General features: G+C 22.3%; 6 protein-coding genes across 6 annotated transcripts; 4 read left to right on the top strand and 2 right to left on the bottom strand. All coding sequences in view use genetic code 6, as the record gives it.

Moving 5' to 3' along the window:
- Positions 1 to 642: 642 nt before the first annotated feature.
- On the bottom strand, positions 643 to 4,062 carry TTHERM_00383610 (citrate (Si)-synthase). Its single transcript, XM_001015546.2, has 6 exons — positions 3,663 to 4,062; positions 3,498 to 3,594; positions 3,167 to 3,294; positions 2,812 to 2,972; positions 964 to 2,233; positions 643 to 875 (listed from the first exon to the last, which is right to left on the bottom strand). Exons 1-5 carry the CDS (start codon positions 4,005 to 4,007, stop codon positions 1,594 to 1,596), a joined length of 1,371 nt encoding a protein of 456 aa, XP_001015546.2. The 5' UTR covers positions 4,008 to 4,062; the 3' UTR covers positions 643 to 875; positions 964 to 1,593.
- Positions 4,063 to 6,131: 2,069 nt separating this feature from the next.
- TTHERM_00383620 (hypothetical protein) lies at positions 6,132 to 9,032 on the top strand (the record flags this gene model as incomplete). The annotated part of the gene is made up of 2 exons (XM_001015547.3): positions 6,132 to 6,815; positions 7,041 to 9,032. The coding sequence occupies 2 exons, from the start codon at positions 6,132 to 6,134 to the stop codon at positions 9,030 to 9,032; spliced, it is 2,676 nt and encodes an 891-aa protein (XP_001015547.2).
- Positions 9,033 to 10,100: 1,068 nt separating this feature from the next.
- TTHERM_000383629 (hypothetical protein) lies at positions 10,101 to 12,090 on the top strand (the record flags this gene model as incomplete). Its single annotated transcript, XM_012797537.1, has 9 exons — positions 10,101 to 10,170; positions 10,228 to 10,299; positions 10,352 to 10,420; positions 10,511 to 10,653; positions 10,714 to 10,746; positions 10,806 to 10,901; positions 10,957 to 11,079; positions 11,139 to 11,256; positions 11,390 to 12,090. The coding sequence occupies 9 exons, from the start codon at positions 10,101 to 10,103 to the stop codon at positions 12,088 to 12,090; spliced, it is 1,425 nt and encodes a 474-aa protein (XP_012652991.1).
- A 903-nt stretch (positions 12,091 to 12,993) lies between these two features.
- TTHERM_00383630 (type I phosphodiesterase/nucleotide pyrophosphatase) lies at positions 12,994 to 16,754 on the top strand. Its single transcript, XM_001015548.2, has 7 exons — positions 12,994 to 13,495; positions 13,771 to 13,984; positions 14,044 to 14,450; positions 14,517 to 15,195; positions 15,340 to 15,500; positions 15,570 to 16,074; positions 16,169 to 16,754. The coding sequence occupies exons 1-7, from the start codon at positions 13,082 to 13,084 to the stop codon at positions 16,636 to 16,638; spliced, it is 2,850 nt and encodes a 949-aa protein (XP_001015548.2). The 5' UTR covers positions 12,994 to 13,081; the 3' UTR covers positions 16,639 to 16,754.
- An 802-nt stretch (positions 16,755 to 17,556) lies between these two features.
- TTHERM_00383640 (cullin protein neddylation domain protein) lies at positions 17,557 to 20,305 on the bottom strand (the record flags this gene model as incomplete). The annotated part of the gene is made up of 13 exons (XM_001015549.2): positions 17,557 to 17,584; positions 17,678 to 17,845; positions 17,904 to 18,070; positions 18,129 to 18,225; positions 18,277 to 18,398; positions 18,450 to 18,627; positions 18,684 to 18,818; positions 18,878 to 19,061; positions 19,115 to 19,194; positions 19,278 to 19,387; positions 19,444 to 19,605; positions 19,657 to 19,818; positions 19,892 to 20,305. The coding sequence occupies 13 exons, from the start codon at positions 20,303 to 20,305 to the stop codon at positions 17,557 to 17,559; spliced, it is 2,007 nt and encodes a 668-aa protein (XP_001015549.2).
- Positions 20,306 to 20,991: 686 nt separating this feature from the next.
- On the top strand, positions 20,992 to 21,601 carry TTHERM_00383650 (hypothetical protein; the record flags this gene model as incomplete). Its single annotated transcript, XM_001015550.2, has 3 exons — positions 20,992 to 21,111; positions 21,202 to 21,332; positions 21,439 to 21,601. The coding sequence occupies 3 exons, from the start codon at positions 20,992 to 20,994 to the stop codon at positions 21,599 to 21,601; spliced, it is 414 nt and encodes a 137-aa protein (XP_001015550.2).
- Between the last annotated feature and the right edge of the window lie 224 nt (positions 21,602 to 21,825).

Here is a 21,825-nt window from a genome sequence, read left to right on the forward strand (position 1 = left end):
TTAATTATTAATAAAATTTTAAATATTAAAAAATATCAATTTTATATTAATTTTTGATTTCTTAAATCATATTTTAAGGATTAATTTTAATTAAAATTAACTTTAAATGTTCACTTTTCAATTATTAAATTTTAAATTTTATTAAAAACTTGTTGAAATTCTGTTTTATTTAATCTTAAGATCTATCATTATTTCCAACCTAAAATTTCAGAATTTTGAAAATTGATTACTCAATCTTCTTTTTTATATTCGAAGGCATAATTTTTACATTAAAACTTATAATATATTTTTCATAAAGTTCAATAAAGTTAATTAAACATGTCATATTGGTATTTAATATTAAAATACATATATACATTTTACTTAAAATATTTTTTATGTTTTCCTAAAATTAAAATTTAGATTTTTCTTTTTTTAATTTTAATCAAACAAACAACTTCTTTATTTAATGAATTAACACCTATAAAATTGAATTTAAATTTGTATTTAAAAATAAATCTAATAATACATTAAAATGTTTCTTGTTTTAATTTAGTATCTTTTCAATTTAAGTTTATATTTTGACAGCTTTTAAAACCATTATTTTTATGAAACTTATAGCTGTAGATGAATGAATGAATGAATGAATGAATAGAAAGAATTGAATAACTATTTAGAAAAAAAGGAAATAATACAATTAGAATATATTTTATATAAATTTGATGGAGTAAAATTTATTATATATTAAGTTTTTAGAGGTATTTAAATAATATTTATATTTTCCCTCAAGCTTAAGTAGCACTTTGCTTGGCTTCTTTACGTTAGGCTGTATATTCGACAGAAACTTATCTTCTTCTAGAAGTAGCACTTTTGTATGCATCTAAGTATGAAGATTTCTTTTATTTTATTTAATAAAGTAAGTTAATGAATGGTTTATTTACTTGATAAAATATTTAAATTTATATTATTTAAAGAATTAATTACTTCTTAACGTTGGGAGATATCAACATAATCCTTGTTAGAAAGACCTTGATAATTTTGACGAGGACGAACAATCTTATTTTCAGGATCATTAACGAACTCGTTCCAGTGGGCTAACCAACCAGCAACTCTAGGAATAGTGAAGAGGACAGGGAACATATCAGTGGGGAAGCCCATAGCTTTGTAGATAACACCACTGTAAAAGTCAACGTTGGGGTAGAGTTTTCTCTTAACAAAATATTCGTCAGATAAAGCAATCTTTTCTAATTCAATAGCTATTTCAACAAGAGGTTCCTTTCCAACAATTTCAAAGACTTCATCAGCAACTCTCTTGATAATTTTAGCTCTAGGATCGTAGCTCTTATAAACTCTGTGACCAAAACCAAATAATAATTTCTTACGGTCTTTGACATCTTGAATAAATTGAGGAATATTTTCCTTCTTACCAATTTGATTTAACATTCTTAAGACAGCTTCATTGGCACCACCCTTTATTAATAAAATTAAATTGTTTATAAACAATTTATTTTTCAATGCTTTGCTAATATCAATTAAAGTAAATTAATTCATTCAAATCTTTATTTATTTTATATTATTGCTAATTTCTTTCTTTCTTTATTTTTAATTTGCATTTCACCAATTCATATTTTCATATTCCTTATTTAAGAATGCTTTTTTTACTTTTGCTTTATAATTTTTATAACTAAACTACTGGAAATTTAAATATTTCAGCTTATTTATTGTTAAGAAGAATATAAATTAAAATTTAATTATTACATGCTTGGGTCCATAGAGAGCAGCAGCAGCACCAGAAATGCATGAATAAACATCGACTCCTGATGAGCATAAATGACGGATGGCAGCAGTAGAACAATTTAATTCATGTTCTGCGTGTAAGATGAATAAAATATCCAAAGCCTTAACTAATTTAGGATGAGGTAAATATTTATTTTCATTCAAACGATCTAACATGTAAAGGAAGTTTTCAACGTAGTCCAATTTAGGATGAGGCTTGTTATGGGAACGACCGATTCTGTGTCTGTAACAGTTAGCAGCAATAGTTGTGATGTTACCAAGAATTCTATGAATTTATTTGTTTCTAACAGTAGAGTCTTCATAAATATTTTAACCAGATAAAGCAGGGTTTGCTTCAGGGTGGAATGTTGAAGTAGCGGCTATGGTAGAAACAAGCATACCCATAGGATGGGCATCGTATCTGAAAGACTTCATCATTTGATTGATATCTTAGTGGACAAAAGTGTGTGTTTAAATTCTATTAAATTTAAAAAATAAAAGTGAATAAGTAAAAATCAAATATCTTTTGAAAGCAAATTAAGATTATTTAAACCATATTGGTTTGTTTATCTATCTATTTATTTCCAGCTTTAAGCTAATTTTTTAAATCCTATTTTATTTATTATTTTATTTGTGTGGTTTATAGTAAATATTATAGAATATTTGCTTAGTTTGTTTTTATGCTTGCACTTTTGGCGATGGCTTAATTAGTTGCTATTTATTTATTGGTTTAATCAAGTGTTAGTTTATTTTATATATGATATGTGGAAATATAATAATAAAAGTTAGTTTATTTCGATTAAATAAATAAATAAAATAGAATCAGTCAGCTAATTTTTATAATTTGTTTATTTGATTATCGCTGAATGAATTATAAAAAGAAAAAATAAATAATATTGATTGTTATTAATTATATCGGTTGATTATTTAAGAAATGAATGATCTACGTATTTAGATTGCGTCACTTAAAACGAGATAGAATTTTAATTGTAAATAAAGAGGAAATAAATAGATCTATTTATTTATTCAAAATAAATTTTTGAGAAGTTTTCTTACTTGTTCTTCCAGATTTAGAATTGAGAAGGAGTGGGAAGTTCTCCGTAGATCAAGAGGAAGGCAACTTCAAGGAAGTTAGACTTTTCAGCCAATTGTTCAATAGGATAACCTCTGTATTCTAAAATACCTTTGTCACCATCGATATAACTGATCTTGGAAGTCTATTTTAATTTTCCGTTTAAAAAGAATGAATATAAGTCAAATCTATGTTTTAATTTTAAAGTTTGATGATCTATCATTTATATTTCGATTTGCTATCTTTAAATGATTCTATCAGCAACTTAATTTTGAAAATTATCCATATTTATCATGAATTATTGTGTAAATCAAGTTTTCGAAATAAGTAATTAATTACACAACATATGGTATTCATATAACCAGGATCATAACTACGTAAAACTCCTTCGTCTTTTAATCCAACTTTGAGCAAGTCATTTGCTTAGATGAATTCGTTATTGTGGATCTTCAATTCGAAAGTATTACCTATTTTATGTAAGTAGATCGTTTTAATCTCATTTTACTTTATTTTTATTATTGCTCCAAAAATGTATACAAAAAGTTAGTTTCTTTCAGTAGTAGTTTTAAGATTTTTTAAAAAATAAATAAAGAGAAAGGAGAAGAAAAGTCAAGTAGGAGACCGGAGACAAAGCTCCATAAATAAGGAGAAAGGAAATTTAAACAATTACCCTTTCTGTCAGTGATGGTAAGGGTGTCCTTTTTGTTAACATCGTTTTTGTTAACTTGTTAATTAATTTCTGAGATTCTCTCCATTTTAGCAAATGTCTACTTTAGTTTTAGAAAAAATGGTTATTAAAAATTATATGCAAACTATTTATTTATAAATTAAGTACTTCTTTTTCTTTAATTCTTTCAAAGTTTATTTTTCTTTATTCTTTTTCTTTCTTTCTTTTTTTGTTATTTTTTTTATTTTTTTGTTTCTACTGCTTTTCTAATAAGACGTGAAATGTATTGATTTCTTGTAAAGTTATTAGAAACTATTGAAAGTATTCCATTTGAATCTATCTCTTTTCCGAACAGTGACGTATATTGCAAAATCTAACTAATTAGATCATACCAATCCTTAATCTACTAATTACATCATCCCCGCAATATAATTTTTTATTTTTTATTTCTTATTTAACTACTCCATTCAATCTATTAATAGAAAACGGACATATTGAGTTGATCCATATCATAGCTTATTCTATATTAGTTTTATCATTTATATTTTTTAGGCTTTATTTAGAATATATTTCCTATAAAATATTTAATCTTTAAATAAAATTGTTAAACTTCTAATTTAATTTTTACATAATTTTTGACAGAAGTAATTTGTGCCTGTAAGATTTTTAGAAATGTGGTCATAATTGATAATTAAATTAAGAAATTTCATGTATACATACCATTTTAAATTAAATTATATTTGAAAAAAAATAAAAATTCGATTATAAATCTTATTTTAAAATATTTTCAATTATAATTTAGATTTTCATAAATTACTTAGAATTAATCATTCAATAAATAATTCATATATTTTTTTTAAGGTTTAAGGAGATGGTTAAAATATTTTTTTTCTCATAATGTTACTGTCGAGTTTAATTTAATATTATTATATGTTTTTTTATTTGGCTCTCCTGCAAAAAAGATGGTAAAATATTTTTAAAAGTTTCATAAAAAAATTATTATTTTAAATATTTTTATTGAAAAAATGAATTCGAATTTCTTATAAAGCTGTTTTATGATTTTATTGAAAAATCTAAAGAAAAGATAAATTTGAATATAAATAATTTTATTATTTAATATTTTCTTTATATTTTTATTAAAATTTTTTACAAATTTATTAATTAAACAGATATTCAAAGAAATAATTGAAATATTTTATTTTATATTTAACTTGATGAAATTCAAACCATTTTGAATTTAATACAAACAAACAAGTAAGTAATTAACAAAATTGTATTTTATTAATAATCATTCTTATGTGCTCTCAAATAAAAACAAGTTTGGCTGCTGAAATTTACTAATTATAATATTTTATTATTATATTAAAATAGATAAAATAATAATTCAAATATAAAAATAATTTAATAAAACAAAAAATAAAATGCTTTAATACAATCCTACTTTATTAAACAATAGAAACTAAATCATTATGTCCAATAAAGTTAAAAAATTAAAAATTTACTATTGATTATTAAATAACTTAAAAATATTTAAAAAATATAACAATAATTGTTATTAAATATGATATGATATGATAATGATATTTTGAAATATTTCCTTTGATATCAAAAAAGATATTTATAATTTTTCATTAAAAAAATATGAAAAATATATACCCATGAACCTTAAAATAATTCTCTCCAAAAATAATTGTCTTTCAACTGAAAATTTTAAAATTTGAGAACAGCTCTATATTTATAATTTTTAATTTATTTCTTTTTGTTTTGAATATTTTGAGGTGTATTTATAGAAATTCAAAATTTATTATCAAAAGCATTTTCTTAGTTTCTTATTTGTTTGTTTGTTTGTTTTAAATTTTGAATAAAAATTTTTATTTTCAATTAACTATTTTATTATTTTACATTTTTTAAAATGAATTGATGTAGCTTCTAAAAATTACTTAATAAATACTTTGATTATTAAATTACAGAATACTTATTTAAATTTACTACTAAATTCAGATATTTTATACTGATAAACTAGTTAAAGAGCCATTTTGTTTATTTAATTTTTTCAATTCTAAATAATCTATTGCTTCTATTTAAATTTAGTAAAACTAAATAAAATTTTTAATGATTTATTCATACAATTTTAAAATAAAATATAAATTAGATTATTTAAAATGCTATTAATTCAGTTTTTTTTAAAATAAGATTTAGCAAACTTCTAATTTTAATCGATAAATTTGATAAACTTACTAATTAATTAAATAAATTTAAAATTATAAAAAATACTCAATGAGGTTAGTAACGAACTAAAATAATAGTTTTGTGAATAAAATTAATATTAATGAGTAGACCGACTGACTGATTAACCAACAAATAAACTTTTATAAAAATATTATTTGATTATTAAATAAATTTAGAAGGTTAATAATGAATGCAGTTTATAATTAGCTAAATACTAAGTAATTATAAATATTGTTAATATTTTTATCAAATTTGTTGTGGCTTATAATAAGGAAATTTTTAGATATCAAAAATCAAGCAAGATTACCCAATAATAAATTTACATTAAAAGAAAATAAATCAACATTTATTAATAGCTTTTGCTTAATAAATAATTATTCTTTAATTAACTAATAGAATAAGCAGCTCATGGATAATGATTTAAATGAGCTGAAAAAGACAGGCCTTCGCCATTTGTCTAACACTAGCTAATGTATAGTTGAAGAATAGCATAATGAAATGGAATTTCAAAAAACCTCTACCAAATTTTCTGTAAAAAAGAGATAAATACTTAATTAAACTAATGGTTTTTAGTCGCTTCAATTTTCTAAGGGAATGATTCAAGTGATAGGAGAAAAAGATGCTAAAAACAATCCTAATTTATAAAATTTAAATATAGACTCAGAGAGTCTCAACAAGAATAGACCTAAAAATGTGGAGGAATAATACGAATAAAAGTATAGAGATATAGCTATAGCGGAAAATTCAACAAATAAAAATGATTAGAGAGCTTACATTGCTAAAGAACGTTAAAATAATAAAGGGTTATTTGATGAAGCTAATGGATTCAATATTTAACGCTTTTTAAAGAGGGTTGCAGAAGAAAAGCTTTATGGTGCTTTTTTGCAGACTCTTAAGAATAACGACATGCAAGGGCAAGCAGTAAATACTCAAAGAAGGATGTAGTTTTCTTTATACAGTCCTAGTAAAACTAGTTCTTAATTTGAATATAATTCATAATTCAATCAATCATAAAATACATCACCAAATTCAATACAAAAATGTGGCTACGAAACTAATTACACGCTTAATTCAAAAATGGAGAATACTGCAGTAAGTTATTGATTTATTTTTCATTTAATTTGGCATGAAATTCAAAATTTGCTTGGTCCCATTTTAATTTACTTACAAGAATAAATAAGCAAATAGAATGTTTTGAATATTAAAATATTACTTGATAAATCATTCATTCACTCACTCACTCACTCATTGATTATTTTTATTAACTGATTAATTAAAGTAAATTTTTCAATAAATTATTTTTAATCTTTTTAAAAGAATAAATTTTACAATTCGAAGCGCCCTTTTTCTACTAATCAGAGGGTTCAAGGGGATTAGTTGAGCTCAAATGTAAATTCATTTTATAATTTAGGAGAATTAAATTCTTCTAGAGAGTAATAAAGTATTAATAGTGCTTACTAAAGACTAAAGTTTAACAAGAACAAATTTGACTTAAATAACAAAAGCTTTTATGGAAACGATCAAACAATAATACCATCTTATTTAAACAGTGAAGTAGGAACAGAGAGATAACTAGTTTAAGATTAAGACTCTTATAGGGAAACGACGGCTTTATCTAAAGATCGGAGATTAGAAACACCTTCAAGGAATAATGGAAATTAAAGCATTTTTGTTTCAGCTCCAATGAGCAGCTTGCTTAAAAAGAGACAAAAACATTACTCAATATCATATAATAGTAATAATGAATAAGTTAGTAGTATTTAGCAATCTCCTAATATATTTTAATCAATTAATGCTAATTAAAATTAAACTGAAAGAAAAATTTAAAGCGCTTTGAGAAAAACACATTATTTCTCTGACATTAAATAAAAGAGTAATCATATTTCAATAGATAATGACTTCATATAACAAAAATAAAGTTAAGAAGGAGTTCATTAGGTTCTTGCAAAGTCTTTGGCTGCAAGTCCAGTGTATAAAAGGAATGAAGAAGGCCCTTATTCCTAAATTATGAATAGAGATAACTCTATGAAAAAAACAAATCGTTCTTTTTAAGATATTCCTTATTTTACAAATAATCTGCCTAGCAACAAAACTCTTAAATAAAATTTCTCTACTTTAAAAAAGAAAAATGATCCAAATTAGTTTAAAATGATAAGTGCAAGTGAGTGGAAAGAAAGAAGTATATCATAGTAATTCAAAATAATTTAATCAGAAGGTAGTTTAAACAAAAACAATCACTCTCATTACTATCATATAAAGCTCAATCACAAGGAATAAGGCTTGCATCAAATATTTAAAAAAATATCAAATGCTCCTGAGTAGCAATAAATTCTCAATATACGTACAACTAGAGCTAATTTCCGCTAGTACCTGCTGAAGAGATATCATGAAGGTTTGGTAGAGAAGCTCATTTCATTTTTAGAGATTCCGTTAAAAGTAGATTACATGACATATGTGAGATTAGTAGAGAAGCTATTAAATTTAACTCCTAAGTAAAAGGTGGTGCTTTGTTTTATTTTGCTTGACGAAAATGAAGACGGCTACATTTGTAATTCAGATATGTTTTCCTTTTTGCGTAAAAATCAGAATAAATTAACAGAAATAGATATAAAAAACGTAAGTAGATTTGCTTAAACTGAACTAAACTCTTTAGTAAATTACTCAAATGAAGACAATGAGCTTGAAAAAATACTGATTAAGAAAAATAATTTGACTTTGACAGAATATAAACTCTTTTAGAAAAAGGGTGTTGAATGTCTTATCCCGACAACAGTAAAAAAAGATACACTTTATCATGTAAGTTTCCAAATTATTGAACACTCAAACAAATACAGACAAACAGTGCGTCAACTAGAAGAAACGAAAAGAAACCAATTGCAAGACTTAAAGAAAAGCAAAAACAGGGTTTGCAATTACATAAAAGATTCTTCGTTTTGCATTAATTTCGATTAATTTGAAATTCACCTGTCTCGCATGGAGAATATTCTCAACATATTTTTTGATATACTAGCATATATATCTTTAATACAGTTCTCTTACATTGAATATATGAATTACGATAAAACATATTATGCTAACTTTTAAAGCTACAAGAGCGAGCAGGTAGAATTCAAATCTGCCTATGCTAAACTACTTAAACAACATGAAGAAAATATGACTGAAATAAAACCAAAGTAAGGCTCAAATCATATTTAAATTGAAAAAGTGAATATTCCTGAAAAAATTCAGCTGAACAGAACCCTAACCCACAGAACAACTCCAATGAATCAAGGGAGTGACCAAAAAAACTAAAGTTTTAGTAAAAACTGACTAAAATATTTTAAAACTCTCTATTTTCTTTTATTCTTTTAAGCTCTGCCTATATACATACATATAAAAGCAGAAATAAATAGTAAATAATTTATTAAATTATTTTAAATTATATTTTTAAGTAACATTTGTATTAATTTTAATTATTATTGCTTAATTCTAATCCATTCAATATTTTTATATATTTATTTGTATACAATTAAATTGCTTTAAATATTCTGATTAAAAAAATATAATACGATTTGCTAAATATCTTTTAACCTCAAACACAACCAAAAAGCTAAGGTTTTTTTAGTAATAACTGACTAAAATATTTTTTAAAACTCTCTATTTTTTTTCTTTTATTATTTTAAGCTTGCCTAAATATAAAAACAGAAATAATAAATAAATAAATAAATAAATAAATAAATAAATAAATAAATAAGTAAATAATTTTTTAAATTATTTAAAGATATATTTTTAAGTAACATTTGTATTAATTTTAACTAATTTCCTTAATTCTAATTCATTCAATAATTTTTAAATATTTATTTGTTTCAAATTAAATTACTTGAAATATTTCGCTTTAAAAAAAATAAAATATTAATTGTAAAAAATCTTTCAAACTCAAACGCAAACGCCATCAAAAAAACTAAAGTTTTAGTAAAGGCTGACTAAAGCATTTTAAAATTCTCTATTTTCTTTTTATTCTTTTAAGCTACCTATATATAAAAACAAAAATAATTAGTAAGTAAGTAAATAAATAATTTTTTAAATTATATTTTAAAGAAACATTTATATTAATTTTAACTGTTTATTTATGATTCCTTAATTCTAATTCATTCTATGCTTTTTATATATTTATTTGTAAACAATTAAATTACTTGAAATTTGATGATTAAAAAAATATTATTTATATGATTTGTAAAATATCTATCTATCAATCAATCTCAAATACACTCATTCATTAATTATTTTTATTAATTTTATTAAACACGATCTTTTTATTAAACCTTAATTAAAATTAAAAATTCAAAAAAATTTTGGCGAAAAAATCTAAGTTATCTAAAGAATCTCGTCTCAATTGAAATGTTTGCATTAGAACAAAACACACATTCAGAAGAATTTAATCTTTTTACTAAAAGAGAAACTGCTCAAGGTTTTTATTTTCATTTTTGTTGTTTATGGTTGCAATTTTATCTTGTAAAAATAAAAGGCTAAACAATTTATCTGATTTCATCAATATCTAAAAAATTCACTATCACTAAAAAGGATAAACAATCGATTGGTAAGTTAAGTTCTTTACTAGATTAAATATAATGAACATTTAATTATCAAAGGCGTTATTTAGTGCTTCATATCAAGTATTCAGAATGGAAAAGAACAGATTCAAATATTTAAAGCTGAAAGTAAATTAATTCTTTTAACAAAATTATGAATTTTATAAGTAGAAATTAGATTTGCTGAGTTTTATAAAGATATTTTTAAAATTAATATAGTGTTTAATACTGATTTGAACTAAGAAATTACATGGAACAATGAATACTTCGATAATATTTTAAAGCAGTTAAATAACAAAAAATCAGAAAATCATTAATTCTCTTTAGTGTCAAGCAATAAACCAGGGGATAACTCTAAAATAGTAAAATGGATTAATTACATTAACAAGAAAATAATAAAATTAATTTTATAAAAATAATAGCTAAATATCAACTATATCGATTAAAGAATTAAAGTAAATTTACTTATATATTTGATGTAATTTAATTTGAATTCCAAAAATAATTATTAAAGTACAGCCTCATAACAGTTGAGTTATAGCCTCATTTAGTTGATTCACAGTTTGTATATTCATTTGATTGCTTCTAAAAGCTAATCACTGCAAAAAATGTATGAATATTTAAAATAAAATTTTTAGATAAAATTACATTTTATTAAAATGAAGGAATCTGTAAAATCTATTTAGAAGTAAAACGAATAACTCAGAAAATATAATGATTTGTTAAAAAAACAACTAACTTAACAACAAGAAGATGCAAAAAAACAAGAACAACAATTAATAAAAAAAGTAATTTGGATAATTGATTAATAACTTTAAGTTCTTATTTAAATTTTAATTCAAAATAGTTTGCTGCCTTACTTAATGAGAAGAAAAGAATGATTAGGGATTCTCATAATCTATCTAGAGAAAACATTGATTAAATTGTAAACCAAATAAATTAACTCACAATAAAATGCAATCCATGTAAACAATTTTAACATTTTGTTTTGAAAAATTTATATTTAATTTTTCTAATTTTAGCATTTTTAAAATTTTAAAAAAATAAATGAAATAAATTTTAAAATATAATTAAAAAATATAATTAATGAATGTTTAGAAAAGTAAAATGAAAATAATACAACACCTTTGCCTACTTTAGGATCGTTTTAGCCTAACTCTAATAGCTTATTTGAACCATCATAGAATTTTAGAAAAACAAAAATTGAGCAAGACTAGATAAATCATAGTAGCAATAAGCAAACTCATATTATAGATTTAATAGAAAACGAGAATGATAGAAATAAAGCTAATTTATAAGTAGAATTTTAAAATAAAATAAAATTAGAAGAAAGTTCTAATAAAAAGAAAAGAAACTCCGAGCTAGGTTATTATTTAAATCCAAAAGTTGAGGTAGGCATTAGTGAGGAAAAGAGAAAATCCTATAGAGAACTTTTGAATTAATAAGACAGTTAAATGATAATTATTGATGATTACTAGAATGAGGATTCATCTCGTATGATAAATGAAAAACCTTTACAGCCAAAATAAAATAAAAATTAGATTCTCCAAATTAATGAATAATTTTCTTAACTTTTGTAAAATAAAAATTCTTCTTTAAAGACTTCATAGAAGATTCCATTAAATCCCTTTCTCTTAAATGAAAATGTTAAAAAATTAAGCAATGAAAAAAAGAAATAGAAAAAAAATTAGATGATTGATGAAAATTAAGATAATTTTGATGAAGATGAAGATTTTAATATAGATAACGAATAAGCTTCTTTTACAGACCTATTCTAAGATTATTAAGAAATCGATTGATTGATTTATTTATTTATTTTATTGATTAAAGTCATTTTTTTCAATCAAATTTTATTTTTAAATATTTATTAATTAAAAGATGATTATTTATTTTTTCTAAGTGGAGTTTACGTGTAAATATTTAATGAAATTATTAAAAAATAAATAAATAAATTAAATGTGAGTCATTTTTTATTCTGGTTAATACTAGCTAGCATTTCAAAACTTAAAAATTCAATATTTCACTTTTAATTATTCTTTTTATCTAGAAAGAATTTTTTATTTTTATTTAGAAATTAACTGATTGAAGGTATTTTTGAATAAAATTATATTCTAAATATTTATTTATTTATAAAAAAACTATGATTAATACTTACTAAGTGAAGTTTATGTGTAAATATCTAATTTAATTTAAAATGAATGAAGTTATATAAATAAAATTTGCATTTTTATTTAAGCTAATTTTAGTAAATAGTTTAAACATTAAAAATAAATTATTTAATTTTTTAATAAATAGGTGTTTTTGATTTTTTGTTTGTATAATCAATCCATTTCATTTATTCTAGAATTCACATAAATGTGTAAATTTTTTTCTGGTTTTAGTTTCTAAAAATTTAAAATTAGCATCGAAATTAATCATGATGAACTTAACCAAATAATTCTTTAAATCACTATTTTTTAAGAATCTAAAATAAATTATATGTATAAATACTACGCGTGTAATCTTATATAATTGAATTTAAGTCTTAAGTATGAGTTAAGCAAATCAGTGTGTAATTAAATTACTTTTTTTGTTGATTTTAATAAATTTGATTATATTTTTTAATCAATATGCTTGTTTGTCTACAAAATCTAACTATTTTATTTATTTTACTTATATCCTTTAACAATATATTAATTTTTATATTAAGCATAGTTTGATTAAATAAATAATTTGAAAAAAATTTTAATTAAAATAAGTTTTTAAATAGGTAGAAGATTAGTTAGTTAATTAGATTTGAAATTAAATAAAATGAATTCCAACAAAAAGATCTTTTTACTAGTTTTGCAATTCCTTGCTTTACTTATATCAACCATGTATGTTTATCAAAATGGTTTTTTTATCATAAAAGAGACTCTCCCGGATATTTCATCAACTTCTGAATTTATAAAGCCATAGGCAAACAAAGTTATTTTAGTAATTATTGATGCGCTTAGATTCGATTTTACTCAAAAATTTGAAGAAAATGATGATGGAACTCCCTTAGAACACTTTAAAAATAAGCTGACAATAATTTAAGAAATGATGGAGAAGTAACCTAACAATACCATTCATTTATAAGGTTATAGTGATCCTCCTACAGCAACAACTTAAAGAATTAAGGGAATAACTATTGGCAATCTTCCATCATTTATTGAAATTGCAGCTACATTCACTTTTTCACAGGTATTTTTATTATAAATAAAGATAATTAAAATGAAGCTAAATAAAACAAATCTTATTTAAGTATTTGTTAAAGTTGTTACACCATTTTACTAATCCTTTAATAACTTAAACAAACAAACAAACAAACAAATAAATAAACGAAAGAAAAAGAAAGAAAGAACTTAGTTAAATAGTTTAATTATAAGCAAATATCTTGTGTTGTTTAAATACAAATACTGAAAATGAATACATTCTCATGGATTTAATTTTTTATTCAATTTAAAATAATTATTTAGAGAGAAGAGGACAATTTATTACTGCAAATGCAAAGACATAATTTAGAAATAGTTCATTTAGGAGATGATGTTTGGACAGGTTTGTTTTCTAAGCAATTCACTAGAGATTTTTATGCTGATAGCTTAGATATATTTGATTTCCATACTACTGACAACGTTGTGATTGATCATTTAGAAGAAGAACTTAAATAGCCAAACTTGAAATTTTTGATAGGTATTTATTTATTTATTATTGCTTTTTAAAATTAAGTATTTTTAAACATTAAAATTTAGCTCATTTCAATGGAGTTGATCATGTTGGCCATGCATTAAATAGCAATCATGAGCAAATGTCTAAAAAATTGACACAAATGGATTAATAATTAAGATTGATAATTAAATAAATGAATGATGATGATGTTCTTATATTAATGGGAGATCATGGTATGTCTGAATCTGGTCATCATGGAGGAAGTACATTTGAAGAAACATCTGTTGGTATTTTTGCATATTCAAAATAAGGATTTAAGAAAGAGCCTAGAATTAACAACTTTGATCCTACTTACAAGAAACTCACTAATTAAATTGACATCCCTTCCACAATCTCTATGCTATTTGGAATCCCAATACCATATAACAATATTGGGTTAATCATAAATGACTTCTATCCTGCAAACACTCCACTCGAATAAATTTTCAAAGTAACTAAATACATTTATAAATATATAAATCTTATGAATGCATATATTTGTTTTTAAATTAATTAGGATTATCACTACAATTTAAACTAAGTCTACAAGAATATCTAAAAAGTTTAATCTCTATCAAAAAAAATGACAGATAACTAATACTTATTCATTTAGACTAGTTTGGATGATTTAGAAGAGGAATTTAAAAAGATAAATAATTAGTAAAATATTGAGTTGAAGGAAGAAATGATGATTAGTTACATCAACAAAGTAAAGAAATGCTAAGTTTAAATAAAAGAAATTTGCAGAAAAGCTTGGAATCAAATGAATATTCCATAAATACTGATAGGAAACATCAATTTTATTTTAATCAGCTTGTTATGCTTAGTTTTAGCAATCTATTTTATGATCTTGAGCAATCACTATGACAAATCTATTTATTGCTAAAGTAGAATATTAACAATGTCTAATATATTGTATTTTTGCTTCTTTCTACTATCTATAGTTGGAATCTCAATTTTATTTGAAATAACTCTTGGATTTACTATAGGATTACTGCTTATTCCTACCTTGGTTTATTATATATGTTATATAGGAAAAGATATTGCCCATATCACATTTTTGATTAAGAAAAAAGAAGAAAGTTTAATTCTATCTTTTCCTGTTAGCATTATCAATAGAAGATTAATTACTTTCTTTTTGTATTTTGGATTTCAAGCTTACTCTATGAACTCTCTTCACGCCCATCGTACTGAAGGTAAAATTATAATAACCAAAATTAAATACAATAAATATTATTTATTAAATTACTTTTTTATTTGTTTATTTTTTAATTGCCTTTTTATTTGTTTATTTAATTGTTTTTTTATTTATTTAATATTTATTTGATATTTAAATAAAGATATGATGATTTGGTATGGGTTGGCTATAGGTACAATGATTGATTGCTTCTTTTTATTCAAGGATGGATAATTTAAAAATATAAAAATGCAATTATAATTACTTTCTATACCAATAATACTTTACTTAGCCCAATATTTTGATGTTACATAATCAATAAGAGTAATTAATTTAATTAAATTTTTGAAAAATCAAGCAGTATTTAATTTGATATTATAATTAATTATAAAGTATACTCAAGAACAAGTCAGATTTGAGCTAATTTCTAAATTTATGAAATTTTTTACTGAGTCTCACATATGTATACCTTCGATCATGTTTTTCTTTTATTTGAATAAGAAAAAAGCATTTTAAGGAATTAGTAAAAGCCTTTTTTTGGCTAATTTCCTTGTTGTTACTATATACTTTGTGATTTTAGAATAAAATGAAAATTCGACAGTCAATATAATGAATGTTTATGTTGCAAGAATATCTTACTTAATTATGTTTGTTAATGCTTACTTGATTTTTAAAAATAAAAGCTCATATCTCCCTAATAAGTATATTCTAGCCCATATTATTAACCTTAATGTGACCTTGCTAATGCTTATCAATAAGCATTCTTTTTACCTTTGTTTGATATTCCATTACGTATTTGATACTTATCACTCATATTCAATATCTTAAAATAGAGGCTCAGATTTGACTACATATGCATTTTTGTTAGCACTTGTATAGTACTTCTACTTGATATCAGGTAAGTTAATTATTTCTTTATTTATTATATAATATTTTTTTTAACATATTTTAATTTTACAAAAATGTAATTTAATATTAATAAATAAAATTAGGACACAAAGCAGAAATTACTTCTCTGTAAGTATAAAGTGCTTATGTTGGTTTCGAAAAATATAATCTTTTAATTAGTGGATATTTGTTAACAATAAACTAATTCAGTTTCTAAATTCTAGGTTTCTTTTTCAGTTAGCATATATAAAATACATCTTTTGCTGACTAAACACAAGCTATTATAGATGGTCAAAAAAAACGTTTATAGTAAGAATATAAATATCTACCTCTAAACAGGCATGATTCTCCTTTTAGAAAAGAAAGTTAGTTAATTAAGTAGATGAGTGGTTACCAGTGCTTTATGCTTTATATAATTGTAATGATGACATCTACATCTATCAACTGTACTTACAATCATGATTCACTATTTTTACCCACTGAGTTCGGACCTCGCTTTTTGTTTGATTTAACTTAGGTTTTCCATGCTATTTTGCATATCTTGATAATATTAGTTTCTATTAATTTCTTTTGATTTATTAGTCAGAAGTTGATAAAAATTTGTGAATTTTAAACAAACAAATAATTTACTAAATATGCATAATTAATTTAGTAACTTAAATACATAAATAAATTATTTAACTAAAAATATATTTTAATAATTTCAAAAAAAAACTTAATAAATTATTTGAAATAAAATTAAAAGATATAGATTTTTTCAGTTAAATAAAATATTTATTTATTTTAATTTTTAAAAATATTTAACTAGAAATATTAATATTTTCATTTAGTATTTTGTAATATGTAGTCTTTATTTATATTAAGGTTAATTAATATAAACAGTTTAAATTTTTTTAAATATATAAAATTTATCTTTTATTTTTTTCTCTATCAAATAAAAATTTTAATTTTTTTTAAAATTCATAATAAGTGACATCCAAACAACGGAATTTTTGAATGGCATCTTGCTATACTAAATTTATCTAATATATATTTTATATTCTTGAAAGTAGTAAATTAATTTAGTTGTATTTTTCTATAAAAAAATAAATGAAGAATTAAGTTTAACCAAGAGGTTAAGTAAATTTATTTGTTGAAATTGTTTTATTATAAATTATTTACATCAATCAATTAAAACTACAAAAAAATATTGGTGTTAATTAATGAGAAAATATAGATTGATATTTTTTCTTTGTAATAATAAATATAGTTAATTTTAAATAAAAAATAAAAAGTAAGTTTTATATAATTGTTGTTTAAGAACAAAAATTTTTTGAGATGTTACTAAAATATATATAAATCATTTCATATATAAAACAATTATAAATATGTAGAGAAGTTTGTTATTAAGGTAATTATTAATTATAATTTATTATAGCTAATTAATTTTAGCATAGAAAGTGATCATTAACTTACTTACTTACTTACTTAAAGGTTTTTACTTACAATATTTTCATGGAATGTATTTATACTAATTTTATCTTAATGAATTAATTCAAATAAATAAATAAATAAATAAATAAATAAATAAATAAATAATTAATTATTAAAATTAATTAATTAATTAACATTACCCTTTGTCTTCGATGTATTATTTTTTTATCAATCCTTCAAGAGCAGTATCAAAGTTGGTAAAATCAAGCTGTATTTTATCTCTCAAATAATCAAGGGTCTTTTAAAATATGACATTTTTATCAAACGACATTAATTGCTTTGCCATTTTTACAATACCTGCTTCAATACTTTAATTAAATTAATTTATTAGAATGATTGTGAATAGAATTGCAGAGAAATAATTACATATATTTTTTTTATCCAGGATTTTCTTCAAAAGAAATGGCTATCTTTTTATTTTCTTTCTGGGAAGATTTATGGAAATGACCAATCAAGTACTTAACATTACACTCCATTGAAAAGTCATATTCTTAATTGTTATTCCCAAATTTAAGATTAAACTAAATATCATCCTTTTTAAATAATTATTTGAATTCCCTCTAACACTTAAAAGTAAATAAATAACTTTACATCTTTAACTAATAGTAAATTTTAGCCATTAAACGATGAATTAATCAGTGATTGTAAATTAAGTTGAAAATCTTCATCATTCAAGGACGATACTTTTCTGTTAAAAAGTAATTTTTTATTAATTATTTGAGAATGAAATAAAATATACTTAAGTTCATCTTTTTTAATTTAATTTTTCTTTTAAAATTAGCTTAAGAGAGAATACTAATCAAGAGAGAGTTAAACAACATAATTCTTATCTGAAAATTGTATCTATACTTTGACTATTATCTTAAATAACACCAGTTTTAATTAATTAGCTTTAAATAAATATATTTTTACATCATTGGTAAGTAGAAATTATTTTTTAGACATACTTTATTTTAGAGTAGTAAAAATATTTGTTATTATCTTTTAGATTTCACTGATTTAAGGAATATTTTATCTTTGAAACTAATTTATAATTTGCTGGAATGTAGCATTTTGTTTATTTATTAGCAAAATGGAAACATTCTTATCTCTTTTTTATTTTAAAATTAATTTCAAAATTCAATTTATTTCAATAAATTTCTTTACCGAACCCACATTTTATCCTTTTCTTTCTTCAAATCACTAACTATTTGTGTGATATGACTAATCTTATTACTTCCAATAATTTTACACAATATATCAAAAAAGTTTGCTTCGTTTTCACCTTCTCCTAATTACAATCTAAAAACAATTTAATAAAACATTTATCTAATCTTAGATAAATTTATTTATTTATTTACCTTTTTATGAGGAAATGTCTATAAGATATTTCAAACTTTTCTATAACATCAATATTTGCCAATAAGAATGAAGATATATTTTTAAACATTTATATGTCATTATTTTGAATAAGCTAATGAATTACAAATGCTAAATTAATTTAATAGTTTTAATTTTCCAATGAATTTCTAAGACCGAGAGCATCTTTATTCAATTTAAATTAAATGCTTTATTAATTTGAATTAATTTAAAGTTACATTATTGTTTTAATAACTCATTTTTAGATATCTATTCATACGATTACTTGTGATACTCTAAAATTACATGAACGTCCTTTCTAAATTTTAATTTTTCATAGTCAATTACATTTTGCAACTTCCAAAATTTAAATTTTCAAAGTAAAAATTTCAATCATTTTACAAGTTTATTAGCATGTCAAAGGCAATGTTAAAGGTCGAATTAATTAAATCTTGAAATATAAATTAGCTCTCTGTTAATTAGTTTAAGTGACTAATTACTTCTATTTATTGCTTTAGTTTTAGTTTTAGATAAGTTTTTTAATTGAATTGAAAAAAATTATCTTTACTTTGAAAGTTGCAGAATTCAAATCTGATTTAAAGTTGTTGCAAAATATTTCTATGATTTGCTATTTCTTAGATGTTATAAATTGAATTATATGTTAAACTATATATTAGTTGTAGTTTTTAGATTAAGCAAGCACTAAATTTGTAAGCATGTTACTTAAGATCTTAAATTTTTAAAGAGTTTTATTAAAAAATAATAGCTTTAATGAATTTACTTTGAATGATAATTATCTTGTTTGAGTTGAATTTTTTAATGAGTCAGCTGAATTAATATTTTTGCATATTTAGCTGTAGATTTCAAAGACCTAAAAATGAAATGCACTAGTTTGATCCTCAAAAAACCAATCAATAAAAAACAAAGATATTTCTTCTGATATCTTTTCATATTATTGTAAGTAAGTAAATAAGTAACTAAATAATTTATATATGAAAAATAGTAAATTTGCATACTTTTTTAAGCGAATAAGAAGAAACGCTACTGATGCTTTCTTATATAGATTTTATAACAATATCCTTTTGCGGAAATATTCCATTCAGCTCCGCTAACTTAAAAACTACACTCTTTAAGTTTCCTCCCCACTAACTTGATATCACTGAAGAAAGGAATTAAATGACTTTTTCGTCATTTTAATATCTTAGATAAGCAAATAAAATCTTTTTTATCTAATTTTTAGAAATCGATCCACTTTTGTCATTTCTTGGATCAAAAAAGCAATCTCTGAGTTAAAATGAAACTTCTTATTCCAAATATTACAGATTCATATCAATATCTTTATCAGAATGTATGCTTAACTCAAATTTAATATTATTCTTTTTTTAATAAATGTCTGCTGAATTTTGCACATGGAAAACTGTATGGTTCATTTTCAAAAAAGTGTATTCAATATTTGCGTGCTTGCTTCCACAAAATTAATTATTTTTAAAACTTGTAAATTTTGATAAAAATTTAAATTTCAATTTATTAATCAAAGCTAAATAAAGATTTGTTTATAAATAAGCAAAAAATTATGCAATTAAATTTTTTTTGGATTCAACAAATTCTTGGTGCAAGCAATATTTTAAATATTTTAATATTCATACAGTTAATTTATAAAAGTTAAGCAGTAATATATGCTTAGCTGTTTATTGGTTGTTATTTTTTCAGTTAATTTTATATTGTAGATAATTAAAGAAGAGAGTGCTAAAATGTAATTTTATGTTTTCTAGAAAAGAATTTAAATTATAAAGAAAACACTAATTTGATGATTGCAAAAATAGATAGATAGATAGATCCTTTTTGATACTACATTTAATATATATATCTTCTTTGTGATTGTGTGTGTGATGAATAATAATTTAATCAAAAAATTATTCACTCAATTAAATTATTGTATTCTAATAAATTATATTATAAGATGAGTAACAAGTAATAAGAATCAAATCAAGTAGAAACCAGTCAGCCATTTACCTAACAAATAGGTTTAAGTAAAATAGGATTAAAATAGCCTCTTATGCTAAAAGATTAGACTCATAATGACTTTATGAATTAACTAACATTTTGTTTTATATGAATGTTAGAAAACAGTGAAATTAGAAAAAATTTTTAAGTTGTGAGCAGCTTTTTATACACATTAACCAGATCTGAATCAAAAACTGATGAAGAATTTGAAAGAAAGTACAATGTTTATGAGGTAAAAGTCTATTTTAGATGAGAATAAATTTATTATTTCTCAATTGTGACTTTCAAATTAAAAAACACTTTTACATAATTAAATGAAAAGACATTGTTAAGTACAAATCAAAGATGGGGCAGAAATACATAGTTCGTTATTTTAGGTGGATTAGTAGCTTACTGTTTGAAGGGAAACAACATTCCAATCAAGCTAACTGGCGGTTTTCTTTATGGATATTGGTAATAATTTTAATTGATAACAAATAGATAATTTTATCAAATAATTTATAATTCTACCAACATTAAAATGCAATTAAATGTTTAAAAAAAATTATTTTAACATTAGGATACAACACTTCTACACCTTAGGTTCTTATGCTGGCGTTACTCTGAAACTCCCATGTAAGAATAGCATTAAATATTTTAAATATTAACAAATTAAAACAATGAAAATATATCAAATTTTGCTTAATACGGTAGAAGTGAAAACTAAAATCTATAAAATTTGATTTGATTTTTATATTTCTAGCAAGCTAGCTAACTTTCTTTTTAATTACAAAGGGGCTATAAAGGAATTAGATATGGGCGAAAAGTATGAAACTAGTTAGCACTTACGTAAATTTTTAGTTCGTTTGAAAGATAGAGAAGATCAATACTTAAAGGGAGAAAAGATTTTAACAGATAGTTAATTGATAGAATTGCTTTATTAAGACAGAATTGGAGAGAAAAAAGC

Source organism: Tetrahymena thermophila (genome assembly GCF_000189635.1).
Source record: "Tetrahymena thermophila SB210 genomic scaffold scf_8254652, whole genome shotgun sequence".
Lineage (NCBI taxonomy): Eukaryota > Ciliophora > Oligohymenophorea > Hymenostomatida > Tetrahymenidae > Tetrahymena > Tetrahymena thermophila.